The 14,768-nt window shown below is 30.0% G+C and overlaps 4 protein-coding genes across 9 annotated transcripts; all 4 read left to right on the forward strand.

Moving 5' to 3' along the window:
* Positions 1–373: 373 nt before the first annotated feature.
* On the forward strand, positions 374–3,188 carry TfIIB (transcription factor IIB). Its single transcript, XM_011643534.3, has 5 exons — positions 374–525; positions 966–1,076; positions 1,150–1,336; positions 1,408–1,878; positions 1,961–3,188. The coding sequence occupies exons 1-5, from the start codon at positions 509–511 to the stop codon at positions 2,120–2,122; spliced, it is 948 nt and encodes a 315-aa protein (XP_011641836.1). The 5' UTR covers positions 374–508; the 3' UTR covers positions 2,123–3,188.
* A 487-nt stretch (positions 3,189–3,675) lies between these two features.
* On the forward strand, positions 3,676–5,192 carry Sec8 (exocyst complex component secretory 8). 2 transcript variants are annotated; one of them, XM_089076409.1, is made up of 5 exons: positions 3,676–3,796; positions 4,212–4,291; positions 4,391–4,552; positions 4,645–4,814; positions 4,917–5,192. In XM_089076409.1, the coding sequence occupies exons 2-5, from the start codon at positions 4,235–4,237 to the stop codon at positions 5,002–5,004; spliced, it is 477 nt and encodes a 158-aa protein (XP_088932535.1). In that variant the 5' UTR covers positions 3,676–3,796; positions 4,212–4,234; the 3' UTR covers positions 5,005–5,192. The 2 variants fall into 2 exon arrangements, with proteins under 2 accessions (XP_088932535.1, XP_011641835.1); XM_011643533.2 differs by lacking the exon at positions 3,676–3,796 and adding an exon at positions 3,839–4,070.
* A 611-nt stretch (positions 5,193–5,803) lies between these two features.
* On the forward strand, positions 5,804–8,792 carry LOC105430286 (mitochondrial 2-oxoglutarate/malate carrier protein). Of its 2 annotated transcripts, none has more exons than XM_089077347.1 (6): positions 5,804–5,973; positions 6,816–7,031; positions 7,107–7,237; positions 7,322–7,492; positions 7,643–7,742; positions 7,831–8,792. In XM_089077347.1, exons 2-6 carry the CDS (start codon positions 6,817–6,819, stop codon positions 8,030–8,032), a joined length of 819 nt encoding a protein of 272 aa, XP_088933473.1. In that variant the 5' UTR covers positions 5,804–5,973; position 6,816; the 3' UTR covers positions 8,033–8,792. The 2 variants fall into 2 exon arrangements, with proteins under 2 accessions (XP_088933473.1, XP_088933472.1); XM_089077346.1 differs by having other exon boundaries at positions 5,805–6,113.
* A 254-nt stretch (positions 8,793–9,046) lies between these two features.
* Positions 9,047–14,683, forward strand: Rev1 (Rev1 DNA directed polymerase). 4 transcript variants are annotated; one of them, XM_011643531.3, is made up of 7 exons: positions 9,048–9,595; positions 9,699–9,772; positions 9,871–11,296; positions 11,398–11,839; positions 11,937–13,161; positions 14,114–14,256; positions 14,433–14,683. In XM_011643531.3, the coding sequence occupies exons 2-7, from the start codon at positions 9,719–9,721 to the stop codon at positions 14,581–14,583; spliced, it is 3,441 nt and encodes a 1,146-aa protein (XP_011641833.3). In that variant the 5' UTR covers positions 9,048–9,595; positions 9,699–9,718; the 3' UTR covers positions 14,584–14,683. The 4 variants fall into 4 exon arrangements, 3 of the variants coding, with proteins under 3 accessions (XP_088933462.1, XP_011641833.3, XP_088933461.1); XM_089077335.1 differs by having other exon boundaries at positions 9,048–9,565; positions 9,638–9,772; XR_016139373.1 differs by lacking the exon at positions 14,433–14,683 and having other exon boundaries at positions 9,047–9,595; positions 11,937–13,942; positions 14,114–14,334.
* Positions 14,684–14,768: the final 85 nt, after the last annotated feature.

Below are 14,768 nucleotides of genomic sequence, written 5' to 3' on the forward strand. Positions count from 1 at the left end.
ATTATGCAGCTTTTTTCCCATATATTATACCTGCAATGACAACATAACGATACAACATTGTCGTTAAGAAATTAGAGAATAAAGGCCATTGCACGTGAAACAATTTTAATCGTAATCGTAAGATTATAAGCAAATTGATCAATCAGAATCAATTATTCTTTTTATATATAGTCTAAAAATAATCGATTGTAGTTGATCAATTCGCTTACGATCTTGCGATTATCATTAAAATTTTGTCGCGTACAATGGCCTTAAGCCTACATCTGTAGTTATCCGAGTCGAATGAATTAGTAATAAAAACTCGATCTGAGTTCTCGGACCGAATTCTAGCATCGTAGACACAGGTCTTTAGGAACGCTACGTTCGACTTAGATATTTCTCGCCATTGTATAGGAAGAATCTGGAATTGGTAAACCTGCCAGCAACATTACCCCCTCACCTAAGCTTGGTTCCCGTCAGTTCTCGTAGCAGTATTTTGCAGTGCTGGGCGATACGTGAATGTGAAAATATGGCAAGTTCGTCACGGTAAGCTTCGCAAGAACTAAATATCATTTCTAATTATCAATTATTAAAAATGTAACAATCGTTATGAATCACACTTGAAAATTTTATCGGTACCGCTGAAGTAAAGATCGTACGCAATCGTTCGACTAGTCGTATTTTGTTTCTTGATACTGTACAATGCAAAGCGCACTTTTCATCAACATGGGGATTGGGGATAAATTAATTGCGACAAGACTAAACTTTAATGTAAACCTTAAATCGAAATTATAATTTGCATAATTGTAAAGCTATGTTACACTTTGACATATTAACATTTGACTAGATATAAAATTGGATTAAAGAATTCAATTGTCTGTTGACATTGGCAATATCATTTGCATAAAAAAAATTCATATTTAAATCCTTTCTTAGTCGCGTATGATATACACGAAATATTTATTTTCGAAATGGATGTTTTACAGGAATGCTACAAATAAGGTTTGTTGTTATGCACATCCAGATGCCCCACTTATAGAAGACTATAGAGCAGGAGATCAGATTTGTTCGGAATGTGGATTGGTTGTAGGGGATAGGTAACTCTAAGACTCTAGAAATATAAGTTTGTTTTAAAATTTTTGATATTTACAAGCTTCTTATGTTTTGTAGAGTAATAGATGTAGGCTCGGAATGGAGAACATTTAGCAATGAAAAATCAGGAGTGGATCCATCACGTGTTGGTGGCCCAGAGAATCCACTTCTCAATGGTGCGGATCTATCCACAATGATTGGACCAGGAACGGGTGCTGCATCTTTCGACGGCTTTGGTACTGCTAAATATCAAAATCGACGGACAGTTAGTATTATATTTCATTTTTTTTTATTACTTTACATAATATTTTACATGGTTGCAAAAATATATTTTAGATGAGCAGTTCTGACAGAGCTTTGCTTAATGCTTTTCGTGAGATTAATGGTATGGCAGATCGTATTAACTTGCCAAAGACCATTGTGGACAGAGCCAATACATTGTTCAAACAAGTGCATGATGGCAAAAATTTGAAGGGTCGTGCAAACGATGCAATTGCTTCTGCATGTTTGTATATTGCCTGCAGACAAGAAGGTGTGCCACGTACATTTAAGGAGATCTGTGCAGTCAGCAAGATAAGTAAGAAGGAAATCGGTCGATGCTTCAAACTCATTCTCAAAGCTCTCGAAACTAGCGTGGATCTCATTACCACGGGTGACTTCATGTCCAGATTTTGTTCTAATCTTGGCCTTCCAAATATGGTACAGAGAGCTGCTACACATATCGCTAGGAAAGCTGTAGAAATTGATATAGTACCCGGAAGATCACCTATCTCGGTTGCTGCAGCGGCAATTTACATGGCATCACAGGTACACAAAATTGTAATTACACTGCATTCCGTAATTATGCGAATGTTGTTTTATTTTCATGTATTTTTATCCTTTTACATAGGCATCGGAAGACAAAAGGTCGCAGAAAGAAATTGGCGACATCGCCGGTGTTGCAGACGTCACGATCCGACAATCGTACAAATTGATGTACCCACACGCGATCAAGCTGTTTCCAGAAGATTTCAAATTTGCCACGCCGATTGATCAGTTACCGCAGATGTAAAACTGAGAAAAAATCTCGTTTCCTTCTTCCGAAGTATGTTTAGCCGTTAAAGGGATATTTGTTTTCCATCACAAACGTAACGAATGTATGTAATAATTTTTATTTACAAGGGTACACATTCCTGATTAATTTATACTTTATATTTTTTTCTTTAACGCAGAAAGTAGCAATTGATCTTTTTTTTTCTTTTTTTTACTTCGTTATTAAAAAATGTTTTCTGAAAAATACTTAACTGAATATTTAACATTTATATTCTATTATATTGCTTATAAGATATAAAAAGTGCCTTGTGTAATCCATGTTTGTTTTAGCATACAATTCAACTGTTATTTTCCTTTATTTATAAATTGATAATTTATGATATAAGACAAAGTCCATTTTGTACCACTCTGGCAGATAAGGTAGTTATTTTTCCAGCAACAATTACAAAGCAAATTCTTATGTGATGGCCTCACATCATTTAAGATTGCGTTCGTAAGATTCGCGTACATTTAACGGTTCATAGATAATGCAATTAATTACTTAATATACAATTTTTTATAAATTGTACTATGATTTTCTATGTACATACAATTAATATACATATTTAATTATGTAATTAATGCACAATACATATTAATTATATAATTAATATTTATATAATATCCACATATATTAACTTATGTAAGTCCTATACAAATTTAGAGTATATATTTTAGGAATATATATTATAGGGGATATAAAAGATATAGGGAACAGAAAAATATGTATATATGTATATGTATCTGTGGCGAACATGTTACACTCCTTATTTTCTATATAAAATCTCTTATATTCCTTTAATAGAACTGGCCCTGATATAATTGATTTCAAATTTTCTTTTTTTTCATATGCACAATAAATTATACTATTATAACTGACTGAGGACTGAGATACTGTACAATAAGAATATTGTATAAAATTTATTCTGTGATATTTAAAAAAAAAATGAAAAAAAGTAACACTATCTTGCAAAATGTCTGATTCGTCAATTTATATCCAACGCATACAACGTTAAGCATATAAAGATATATAAGTTGATAACACACATGTTGCTTTACTGATTAATTCCTCCTTCCTTATCCTTAAATTAGTAATAAAGTTGAATTTATTTCTGTCGGCTTCTGACATTTTTGAATAAGTAATTTTAATAAAATATGATTGTGATATAATTGTATAATCTTCCTCAGTTCAACATGTTTGTTTCCTTCTATTCAACAAGGACGGTCTTTACAAAAGTGTTTTTTGCGATTTGCAAATGTATTTCGATAGTTAACTATGCATAATGTTTCCTTAACATACGAATTGTACTTAGCACTGCAAAAATTCGGCTATATGAAGTGCAATTAAAGATATTTATTCTTCGCGTTTTGTTTGATCTTTCTTAATAAAACTTAAATGTTTATTTTATTTGAAAACGCTATTAAATAATATTTTTAATATTGGAAATATTTTCCTTAAAATCTCTTAATTCCAATTTTTATTTTGACATCGGAATGAAAATTTATTGTGTGTGCGTCCTTCATTCGCTTCCTTGTTCTCACGTGGTCGCGTGCAAGAATGAGTAAAAGAAGAATAGTAGAAGGGGAGATTTTTAGTTTGGGGGAAGGCAACTGCCTGGAGAGAAGACTTTAGAATAGAGAGGAACTCGTATATGTATAGTTTTATATATATATATATATATATATATATATATATATATATATATGCGTGTATGATAACTTAACCTAACATGATAATTAAATTCTAATCCAAAGTTCGATATATCCATTTTTACATTTGGTACATATTAGAGATCTTGTAATTTAAGTCGACTAGTAAGATTTATTGCGATATTTTTCTGATTTATATACGTATATGTATATGTGTGTACGTAAATCTAATATATCTATGTCACAGAGAGAGGGAGGTATAGATTAAGTTAGAAAAGGTTAATAATTTTGAAATAGTTTGATTGATAAAAATTTATATAATTTCTTAAATGATGCTTGATCTGAATGAATATATGAACAAATATTTGAACGAATAGCTATTTTTCCATTAAAAAAGAATAAGACGATTTATTTGTTAGCTATTGACAAAAAAAAGTCTAAGATGAATATAACGCCTCCTATCAAACCACCACGAGGAATTAAACCGACGAAAGAAACGGTAAATAAAATGTTCTCTTGAATTCTATTAATAATAATGAGATCGTTGATTATCGTTAAATGTATTTAAATCTATGGCTTTTGCATATTTATTTTATAGAGTGGTCTGCTGATCTCTGTAATCCGAGCATTATCAGCAAGCGAAACGAATGAACAACGCGAGATCGAGAAAGCCAAGTTGGAAAAAGAATACAAACGAAGCGATCAACGACTGGAAGAGTTAGTCTCCTTGCACGATCAGGATCTCATGGAAGTTATGAAAGTATATATATAGATATATTGTATTTGATTTTAGTAAAAAATTCGAACGCCTATCTATAAAAGTGTGTTCTATCATATTATGCATTATCCTAGATATTCAGTGCGCTTTCAGAGAAAGTTACTTCGTCACGAGAAAAGATTCATGCGGTGAAGGAAAATCTGAATGCTTGCAAACAATTGTTGAGGTGCAAACGAGAGGAGTTGTTGAATTTATGGCTGGAAGGAATAGAACATAAACAAGTCTTACATCTTCTGAAGGATGTGTAAGTTGTACTTGCAAATATATCTGAGATTATAAAAGCTAATTCTGTTTTTCAACATCAATTAGATATAAAGATGATGAATCGATATTTGATTAATTTTAGGTCATCAGATTCGTGTGGACGTATGATATCCTTAACAGAGCCTGAATTAATATCCAATACATTGCATGATCCCTTAACAGATCAATAATTAAATATAAATATCATCATTCTATATATATAAACTTACGTTATTATATTACGTTATTATAGATATTAATTAAATAATTATGAATTTATAGATTTACATATTAAATAAGAAACATAAAATCACAATTGGATAATTGTTAACTAAACATGTATAATTTCTATATGTATATAAAAATAAAAAACTCTCTATATTTGTTCTTATTTCATACAAGTAAAAAAATTAAAATTTATTTTAATTTTTCTGTTGTCCAACAGCTACATATACTGAGAATTTAAATGTCGCGGTTTTGCAAGATACCAATAATTGAAAAAATATTTTAACGTCAATAATCAGGGAAATTACTAATTTTTCACTAATCCTTGATACAAATTCTTGAAATTTTAAAAAATTCTTAGAATTTTAAAATGAATGCAATGATTTGCTGATTATATTCTCCGAATATTTCAACGATTTTAAAATTTTTTATTCTTTATTTTAAAGAATTTGAGGATTTTCAAAATCTAGAAATTTTAGTCAGTGCAACTTTCTTGCTGGTTATAATTCTTTGATATGTCGTCGACTTTTGTGAATTTAGATATGTACGTTTTATTATATTTAAAAAAAATATAAAAAATATAATAAATAAATTAGAATACATCGGTGACCAACAATCATAACGGATGATTATTTAAACCGATGCCTCCAACTGCAAATCTATTATTGGTGTAATTTCACGTATGAAGAAGTATCTATGGCAATTTTAAATACCGATGAAGTATGGCCACGGAAAGATGGCGCTTTTGCTATTTCCATAATTCTATATCAGCTGACACATGACACGGATGTCCGAAGGGCGATCGCGAGGATTATATGATTCCGACCGAATTCCGACCATTCCGACTTCTCCTGTGCTTATGAGTAGTGTAATCGACAGTACACGGCTCTTACGACAGGCCGTTTTTTAATTATTTTATTTTCTTTACACGATCGGTGATTATGTTAATTATTTTACACGAAAACCCGCGTGATTAATATAGACGCGATATTCGACAAGTAATTAATTTAAACAAAATGAGCGCTCAAAAGACGGTACCGAACGGTGTAAAGTTCCTCATCGGCGGCACCTCAGGGTTTGTGTTCTTTTTTTTTTACGTTTCTTTCGAATACATGACATCTGTGACAACTTCAAGGCGACAATGCCAGAACAAGTGTACATTATTTTTTTTTAATAGCTATATAAAAGGATTTCGTAATCGCTCAACTAAAGGTCGAAGGTCAAGATTCAAAATTCATCAAACTTGTTTCTCGTGAATGTTACAATCGACGTTATTGTTAATGACTAAACACGGAGAAAAAAAAAGATTAATTTTTCACGATGATGTAATATATATGTACATATATATATATCTTATCGATACTATAAATAGATTTGTATTCCTGGACAAACCAATAGCTCGTTTTATATATTGATAGCGCGCTATAAAAAAATTCTATTCAATTTTTAATAATTTACAAGAAATAATATATAATAACTATAAATTAATTTTAACGTCAATTATTTGATAAATTAAACTTTATTTAGTGATCAAAAAGTAAGAAATGTTTAATTGGTTAAATTTTTAAAATAACTTATTTTTTAATTATTAATTATTATTTTAATTATTTTTTAATTATTTCCACGATATATAATTTTTGTTATATGAAATTTTTAATTGTATTAGAGAAGATTGTAAATTTCCCCTAAAATTAATAGATTCTCTAACTCTAATAGATTCAGATATTATATTTTTTTAGTAAATAATCAAAGAAAAATGTAATATGTTTAATTACAGTATGGCAGCGACATGTTTTGTACAGCCATTGGATTTAATAAAAAATCGCATGCAGTTGAGTGGTACGAAAACATCAACATTAAGCGTTACATCGGCAATTCTAAAGAATGAAGGTGTTTTGGCATTATACTCAGGTTTATCTGCTGGTTTAATGCGCCAAGCCACATATACCACCACTAGACTCGGTATATATACTTGGCTTATGGAACTTTCTTCGTAAGTTCATCTACAATAAAATTTTCATACAAAATAAGAATCCAGATAAATATATTACAAAAATATATGATTTAGAAAAGATGCACAACCAAGTTTTATCGTGAAAGCATTACTTGGCATGACGGCTGGTTGCGTTGGAGCATTTGTAGGTACACCTGCTGAAGTAGCTTTGATTAGGATGACAGCAGACGGCAGATTACCTATTGGTAAATTTTCACATCTTTCCTCATAATAAGATTATTATAACATCCATACATATATTATTTAAAATTTAATCATTTCAAATGCAGCTGACAGACGCAATTACAAAAACGTATTTGACGCATTATTCCGTATAATTAAAGAGGAAGGTCTTTTTACATTGTGGCGTGGTGCCATTCCTACTATGGGACGAGCTATGGTTGTAAACGCAGCACAATTGGCATCATACTCTCAGGCAAAACAAGCATTGTTGGACACAGGTTTATAAATACAAGATTTGCATAGCTAATTAGACATATATTATAATAATAGTAACATAAATATTACTATTTATATCTATTTATATCTATATATTTTTATTGTATATTTTATATTTATATTTATTGTATATATTTTATTTTTTTAAATAGGATATTTTGAGGAAAATATTGTATTACACTTTGCAAGTTCTATGATTTCTGGTTTAGTCACCACTGCTGCTTCTATGCCTGTAGATATCGCTAAAACAAGGTAAATCCTATGAATAAATTCATAGTTTTACTTATTTAATTCAATTAATTTTTTAAGTGCAAAATTACTAATTTATTGCTTCTTTCAGAATCCAAAATATGAAAACAATAAATGGCAAACCAGAGTTTACGGGTGCAATCGATGTCCTGACTAAAGTTATAAGAAATGAAGGCTTATTTGCATTATGGAAAGGCTTCTTCCCATATTATGCACGTCTAGGGCCACATACAGTCCTGACGTTTATTTTCCTCGAACAAATGACCGCTGCTTATAAAACATACTTGGCATAGTTGTGTGCCCTTGCAAAAAATTGTTATCGATAATTTAAAGAGTCTTTGAGAATCTTTGAGAGTCTCTCAGAATCTTTGTTTTTTTCTTTACTATTTATCAGATATTTTCAGAAACATTATTTTTATTGTAAATCCATTTTTTTAGCATATTTATCATCAAATGTTACGCACATATTTGCAATATTATTTTATAAATTTTATATAAACATATAGAATTTATAATTTATCCGATAAAAATTGTATCCATAATAGTTTGTATAAAATTGTTCATAAATTTTTAATTTTTGAAGAGTGCATTTTTATAATCGAAGAATTGTATAATATAAAGATGAATTTCTATTTCTATATAAGTTTATGTGTGTACTCACAAAATTTTTAATCTGCCATACAATTTAATATATATGTAATATGCTAAGATGTTTTATCATTATTTTGTAGAAAAAGAAAAGCATTATACTCTATGAATATGTACAAATTCGCAGCTCGCCTGATACAAATTGTAGTCTAGATGTATCATTCAAGCTAGCCTTTTATTGTTATTTTATATAAAATTTGTTTTATAGATATATACATCTTATTAATATGTATGAAATCTGTATGATGAAATGTCATTATTGTTACTAAATATAAAATGTGAACGAGTATTATAGTAATGCATTAAATTGCAATAAAATATTAATACAGAAAATGTATAAATAATATTGTGCATTACTGAAATAACAAAAATTTTAATAATAAAGGACTATATTTTGAATGTAAATTTTCTACTGTATTTTAATATAAAATATAACAAATAAATATTTTTTTAATAAATTGCAGATATAAGATTTATAGGATTATACATATATGACAATTTTGAAGAATTAAGTTTTTTATAACTTGTATAAATTTAAAATGGAAAATACTGTTTCTTCTTATATACAAATTTATTTCTTTATCACATTGTAAATTTCAGCGACATAATTTGTTGCAAAATGAAATAAGATCATGCAATGTTGCTAAATTGATGATAGAACTCAGGGACATTTCAGTTAACTTAATTTGCATAGAACGATGCTAACGCAATCGTTCAAATATTGAATTTTTACATTGAGTCAAATCGAGTATAATTTTTATATCAATCTTTCATCGCTTTGCAGCGCAAGACAGATGACGAAAAGTAAATATGTTCTTTGGAGCCATGAGCGTTTTTGACGGGAAAGAATAGGCACATTCATTATGACACAAACATTTTGAAATGCAATTCACTTGTTATTGTGTGTTATTGTGTTACTAATTGACATTTAATATAATATAATCCTAATAAATTAAGTGATAAAAAGAAAATAAATTTTAATAAATTTTCGTGATTGAATTACACGATACAGTTTCTCCACTTCTTTTGAGGTTATATTCCTTGGTGCTATTAACAACTTAATATTTACATAACAAATAACTAAAATTCAAAACATGTTACATATTAGCATCATAGTTTAAATTGTTATAAATTGAATTCAGCAGAGGAATAAATAAAATGAAATATATGAAAAAAATGTAATATTTTATTTAAAATCATACTTCAAAGTAAGAATAATTTTATATAACTATAATATGTATTTGTTTCAGTATGCATTTGTCATGATTATTGATTTATAAATTTTTATAATTTTTATATGGAAATTTTTAGATGATCAAACTAATATAATTATGTCAAAAAAGAAAAGAGATCATGGTTGGGGAGAAGATGGCTTTGAAGAATGGGTAAGTATACATTATTAATATTTATTTATTTATCCACATACATACAACAAAAACACATTTAATTTGTTTCTCGTTTTATAACAATGTATATCTATCAGGGCGGTTACATGGCTGCGAAGAAAGCCAAGTTAGAGGAACAATTTCGTGATACTGCAAGCAAAGAATTTAAGCAATCGTCGAAACTATTTGAAGGAATTGCAATATTCGTGAATGGCTATACAGATCCACCATCAGATGAACTTAGACGTCTAATGATGATGCATGGAGGAATATATCATCATTATATGCGTCCTAAAATCACAACTCACATTATAGCATCTAATCTACCATATTCTAAAATAGTGATGTACAGAAAGACTCAAAATCCAATTCCTATCTGCAAACCGCAGTGGATTATCGATAGCATAACAGCTGGAAAGATCTTGAATTTTCAAAACTATTTGCTTTATTCTAACAGCACTAATGTACAGCCCCAATTGATATATAAATTAAATAATCAGGATAAATCTAATACTGATTTGATTATGCATGATAATCAAGATACTGACAAATCAACTTCAGCGAGCAACGAAGCTAATATGAATATTGAAAATTCATCAAAACAAAATGAGTTTAACAGTATATTAAAACAAGACACAATCAGTTCTTGTCAAATTCCAAATACAAAAATGAATGCACAGTCGACAAAGGATGCTGAATTTCTATCAACATTTTACAATAATTCGAGACTGCATTATATTTCTACTATGGGAACCACTTTTAAAGATTATGTCAACGACTTGAGGAACAAAAGCAACGGAGTATTTTCTGGTCTTGAGCGTTTAATAAAACTAAAAAGTACCAAGAGTATTTCAGTTGATTACGAATCGGGTTCGGAAGATGAGACAGTTTATTTTACAGATAAAATTGTAAATAAAATGGACTTTAAGCAAGAATCTATTATAATGCATATTGACATGGATTGTTTTTTTGTATCCGTGGGAATCAGAAATAGACCGGAATTGCAAGGCCTGCCAGTGGCGGTAACGCACGCAAAAGGCAATACGTTCTCGACAAATTATGACGGTAAGGAAGAGTTTGGATCAATGTCAGAAGTAGCTTCGTGTTCGTATGCAGCGAGAAAGGCTGGCATAAAGAATGGCATGTTTCTGGGAGAGGCATTAAAACTGTGTCCAGGCTTAAAGACAATTCAGTATGATTTCGAGGGTTACAAGGAAGTTTCGTACATATTGTATGACACAGTGGCATCTTATACCTTAGATATCGAAGCAGTAAGCTGCGACGAAATGTATGTAGATTGCACAAAAATTCTTCGAATATCCGGACTCACACCGTTGGAGTTTGCCACTATAATTAGAAATGAAATAAAACAGAAAACGGATTGCCCAGTATCTACAGGATTCGGCAACAACAAGTTGCAGGCGAGATTGGCAACGCGAAAAGCTAAACCGGATAATCAATTTTATCTAAGCAGTAAAAATGCAGAAATATATATTCGAACTTTTAATATAAAAGATTTACCAGGTATATTGATTAGTCAACATTGTTACTTCATAATTTTTTTATTTTTAATCATTTCATTATTTTTATTTAATTTTTAATGCTCTTTTCGCTTTTATTCTCAGGAGTTGGCGGAACAACGACGTACAAATTACATAAAATGAATGTATATACATGCGAGGATTTGCAAAAAATTGCGTTGGGAGTTTTGCAAAAAGAGTTTGGCAAGAAGATGGGAGAACAGTTGTATAAGATGTGCCGTGGTTTAGATGATACAAAGTTGAATCTGGAATACGTCAGAAAATCTGTGTCAGCTGAAGTTAATTACGGCATAAGATTTCGAAATAATGGCGATGCTATCGATTTTTTAAGTGAATTATCCGCGGAGGTATGCAATCGATTGACAACGGCTCGTGCAAAAGGCAGATGCATCACACTGAAACTGATGATTAGAGCCGAGGAAGCACCGAAAGAAGCACCGAAATTTATGGGTCACGGTCTTTGCAATTATGTAACTAAATCAAAAAATCTTATAACGGCTGTTGATGACATCAATATCATTAAAAGGTGAGTTTTCGTTATTTTTAATTTATATATATATATATATATATATATATATATATATATATAAAGAAATTATGCAAGTATATATCTTATTATTTAGGGAAGTTATAAACATTTGGAATCAGTTACATTTAACACCTGAAGATATGAGAGGAATTGGAATACAAATATCCAGACTAGAAATATGCAAAGCTAAACAGACTAAAAATAACTTAGTTAATTTCTTTAATAAAACGAAAAAGTCGGAACAAGTCATAACAACATGTGATAAAATATTAGAAGATATCGATAAAGATCGATGTGTCCCAAATTTTAATAAAAAATCTAAACCGGACTACTCTGAAATACTTTTGGTTACAGAATCATCGATGGCAATAAAAAATATTTGTGATACAGAAATTAGTGATTTGTCGCTGGAATCGGCAAAATCTTCAGAATCTACCGGTGTAATAATTCCAGTCAATGTTCAAGTTGAATCGTCAATGATTACAACTCAAACAAAAAATAGAAAGCTATATGATCCTAAGACATATAAAAGTATTACCAAAGCAAAGGATGTACTTATGAAATCCAATAATAAAAAAATAATACAGAAACAGACATCTCAAGAGAACTTTTTTAGACATGTAAAACCAAATAGCGGACGATTATCGAAATATGAGATGCCTCCAATACAAGATATCGATATGTCCGTATTAATCGAATTACCCGCAGATATAAGAAATGAAATACTTGACGAATATAAAGAAAATAAAAAAAAATCTCAAGTTATAATGAATACCGCAAGTACAACTGATCTCATAGATGACGTTTCGCACGACGAAGCAAACATACAGAATTGTTCGCAAGTTGATCCGGACGTTTTATCAGCTTTAATGGAAAGTGACTTACATCCCGATGTGCAACGTGATGTGCAAATGTATTGTGATATGAAAAAAGAAGCAAATAGAACGAATTTCAAAGAAACAAACGAAAAGAGCAAACAATTGCAAGAAGCAGCTACGTCTTCGAAAATTAATAATACAGAGAATGTGAAACTTATTGTAGATAATATTTGTATAGATGATGCTGGACATACACTACAAAGGAACACAGCATTGCATGCAGGGAACCAAAAGTCCGACAAGGACGATGCCATCAAAATGAAATCTATATCATGTCAAACTAATCGTACCGAGATATCACATAATAACGCTGCAATGAATAAAGCCGATACCTTTATTTTACAGAATTTAAATATTTTACATAACAATGAGAACGTAGATAAACATCAGGAAATGTTGATTAATCTCGTGAATCATCTCTTCACCCTTCCATTACAACAGGTACCGCATAATTATTTCGTAAAGACAAATTATTAAATAGGAACTGAGTTTTTTCGCATTCTATTTTTGAGATCTGGTGCACGTAACTGTTGCAATTTCAATATTAAACAGCAAATTGTACAAAACTATTTCTTAACAAATAATATACAAATTGTTAATCATTATTGCCATAATATTGACATATCAGATGCATCAGAAATTATTTCTTTCCTATATATATTTATCCGATTTTGAATATTAGACAAAAGACGGTGAATTCTGTTCTTTGAAAAACGTGATATTTTTTTGTGTTTAATAATTGGTGTTCAGATCGCTCGATCTGTATAGAATTAGTAATTATAAAATGTATTTAAGATGTAAATGTGTGAATATGATCATGCTGAAGATTGAAATGGTAACTGTGACATTGGCAGCAACAAGTAAAGTTATGGAAGATTCAAGTCTGATAATAAAAAGTGTCAGTAATATCCCATGACAATTGTTAGCTTATCACAGTACGTTGCGCAATACGGTTTTATTTTCGATATTTTCAGTTTTAGATTTACCCTTATCATGTACATTCTAAAATGACAACTTTGAAAATTTTATTCTAGTTTGTAAATGAACGTGACATGGATTATTAATGCACTTCACACGTGAATATTTCAAATAAATACTAATAAAATATTCACCTTAAACAGTTAATTAAAGAGAACAGAAAAAGAAGAATGGATATTTTTAACAGAATTAGGAAATTTCCGATTAAATTATCTTCAATATTCCTGCGGATAATGCATTCAAGGTTCTATACGTTTTAATATAAAATAGAGCAAGAAATTTTCTTTCGATAAAAATCGTTTAGATCACATTATCTTTTTTGATAATAATTTTATCATTACGTATGTGTAGATTACTATTTGAAAAATTGCATTAACATATATCTTTATCTCAACTGAATTAAATATTTTTATAGGTAAAGATACAAATACAAACATGGGTTACCAAATCTAACATCGTGAACGAAGTAGACTTCTTGTCACTTGCAACGTTTCTTAGCATGCTTCCAGAAAAGAAACGCATCGAAGATTTGCACGTCTTGTTAAAAACAATGTACAGGTAATCTATTCTTGAAATGTTTGAGTTACACGTTTTCCTTTTTATATAACAATTGGATAATAAATAATATACAACGCAGATTTCAAGGAATAGATCGCTTTACTCGCTCTTTCATGATCGATAAATAAAAATATTCGGCATACGATAAAATATTACATGTCTATCTGGTTTCTTAGATGTACAACTAAAACTGGAAACTGCATTTGGCATAGAACATACAGGAGAACCGTGAAACATGTTCAACGTTATATGCAGATTGAGTACAACAACAATTTAATGGTACCGTTGATCAGATGCAATGATCCAAAATGTAACAACGACAATTGAATACGAAATCTCGTGAATTTAATAAATTAAATCTTCTACTATAATGAATGTGTAATATAAGAAAATCTATTTACAAGTAAATGTGATGCCTTTAATTCCATTCGAACGTAAATGCCATCTTTGTCTAAAGAAGCCAGTAATACACGACTTTAATGTATGCCTTTGGAAAAGATTGCTCGGTTTTG

Source organism: Pogonomyrmex barbatus, unplaced genomic scaffold (genome assembly GCF_055798465.1).
Source record: "Pogonomyrmex barbatus isolate J1 unplaced genomic scaffold, ASM5579846v1 scaffold2, whole genome shotgun sequence".
Classification (NCBI taxonomy): domain Eukaryota; kingdom Metazoa; phylum Arthropoda; class Insecta; order Hymenoptera; family Formicidae; genus Pogonomyrmex; species Pogonomyrmex barbatus.

Coding starts and splice junctions, on each gene's coding strand:
- TfIIB (XM_011643534.3), top strand. Junction 1,077..1,149: donor GGATTGGTTGTAGGGGATAG/GTAACTCTAAGA, acceptor TATGTTTTGTAG/AGTAATAGATGTAGGCTCGG. Junction 1,337..1,407: donor AATATCAAAATCGACGGACA/GTTAGTATTATA, acceptor AATATATTTTAG/ATGAGCAGTTCTGACAGAGC.
- Sec8 (XM_089076409.1), top strand. CDS start 4,235: ATGAATATAACGCCTCCTATCAAACCACCACGAGGAATTAAACCGACG. Junction 4,292..4,390: donor TTAAACCGACGAAAGAAACG/GTAAATAAAATG, acceptor TTTATTTTATAG/AGTGGTCTGCTGATCTCTGT. Junction 4,553..4,644: donor ATCTCATGGAAGTTATGAAA/GTATATATATAG, acceptor GCATTATCCTAG/ATATTCAGTGCGCTTTCAGA.
- LOC105430286 (XM_089077346.1), top strand. CDS start 6,055: ATGAGCGCTCAAAAGACGGTACCGAACGGTGTAAAGTTCCTCATCGGC. Junction 7,238..7,321: donor AGACGGCAGATTACCTATTG/GTAAATTTTCAC, acceptor TTTCAAATGCAG/CTGACAGACGCAATTACAAA. Junction 7,493..7,642: donor ACAAGCATTGTTGGACACAG/GTTTATAAATAC, acceptor TTTTTTAAATAG/GATATTTTGAGGAAAATATT.
- Rev1 (XM_011643531.3), top strand. CDS start 9,719: ATGTCAAAAAAGAAAAGAGATCATGGTTGGGGAGAAGATGGCTTTGAA. Junction 9,773..9,870: donor AAGATGGCTTTGAAGAATGG/GTAAGTATACAT, acceptor TATATCTATCAG/GGCGGTTACATGGCTGCGAA. Junction 14,257..14,432: donor TTGTTAAAAACAATGTACAG/GTAATCTATTCT, acceptor CTGGTTTCTTAG/ATGTACAACTAAAACTGGAA.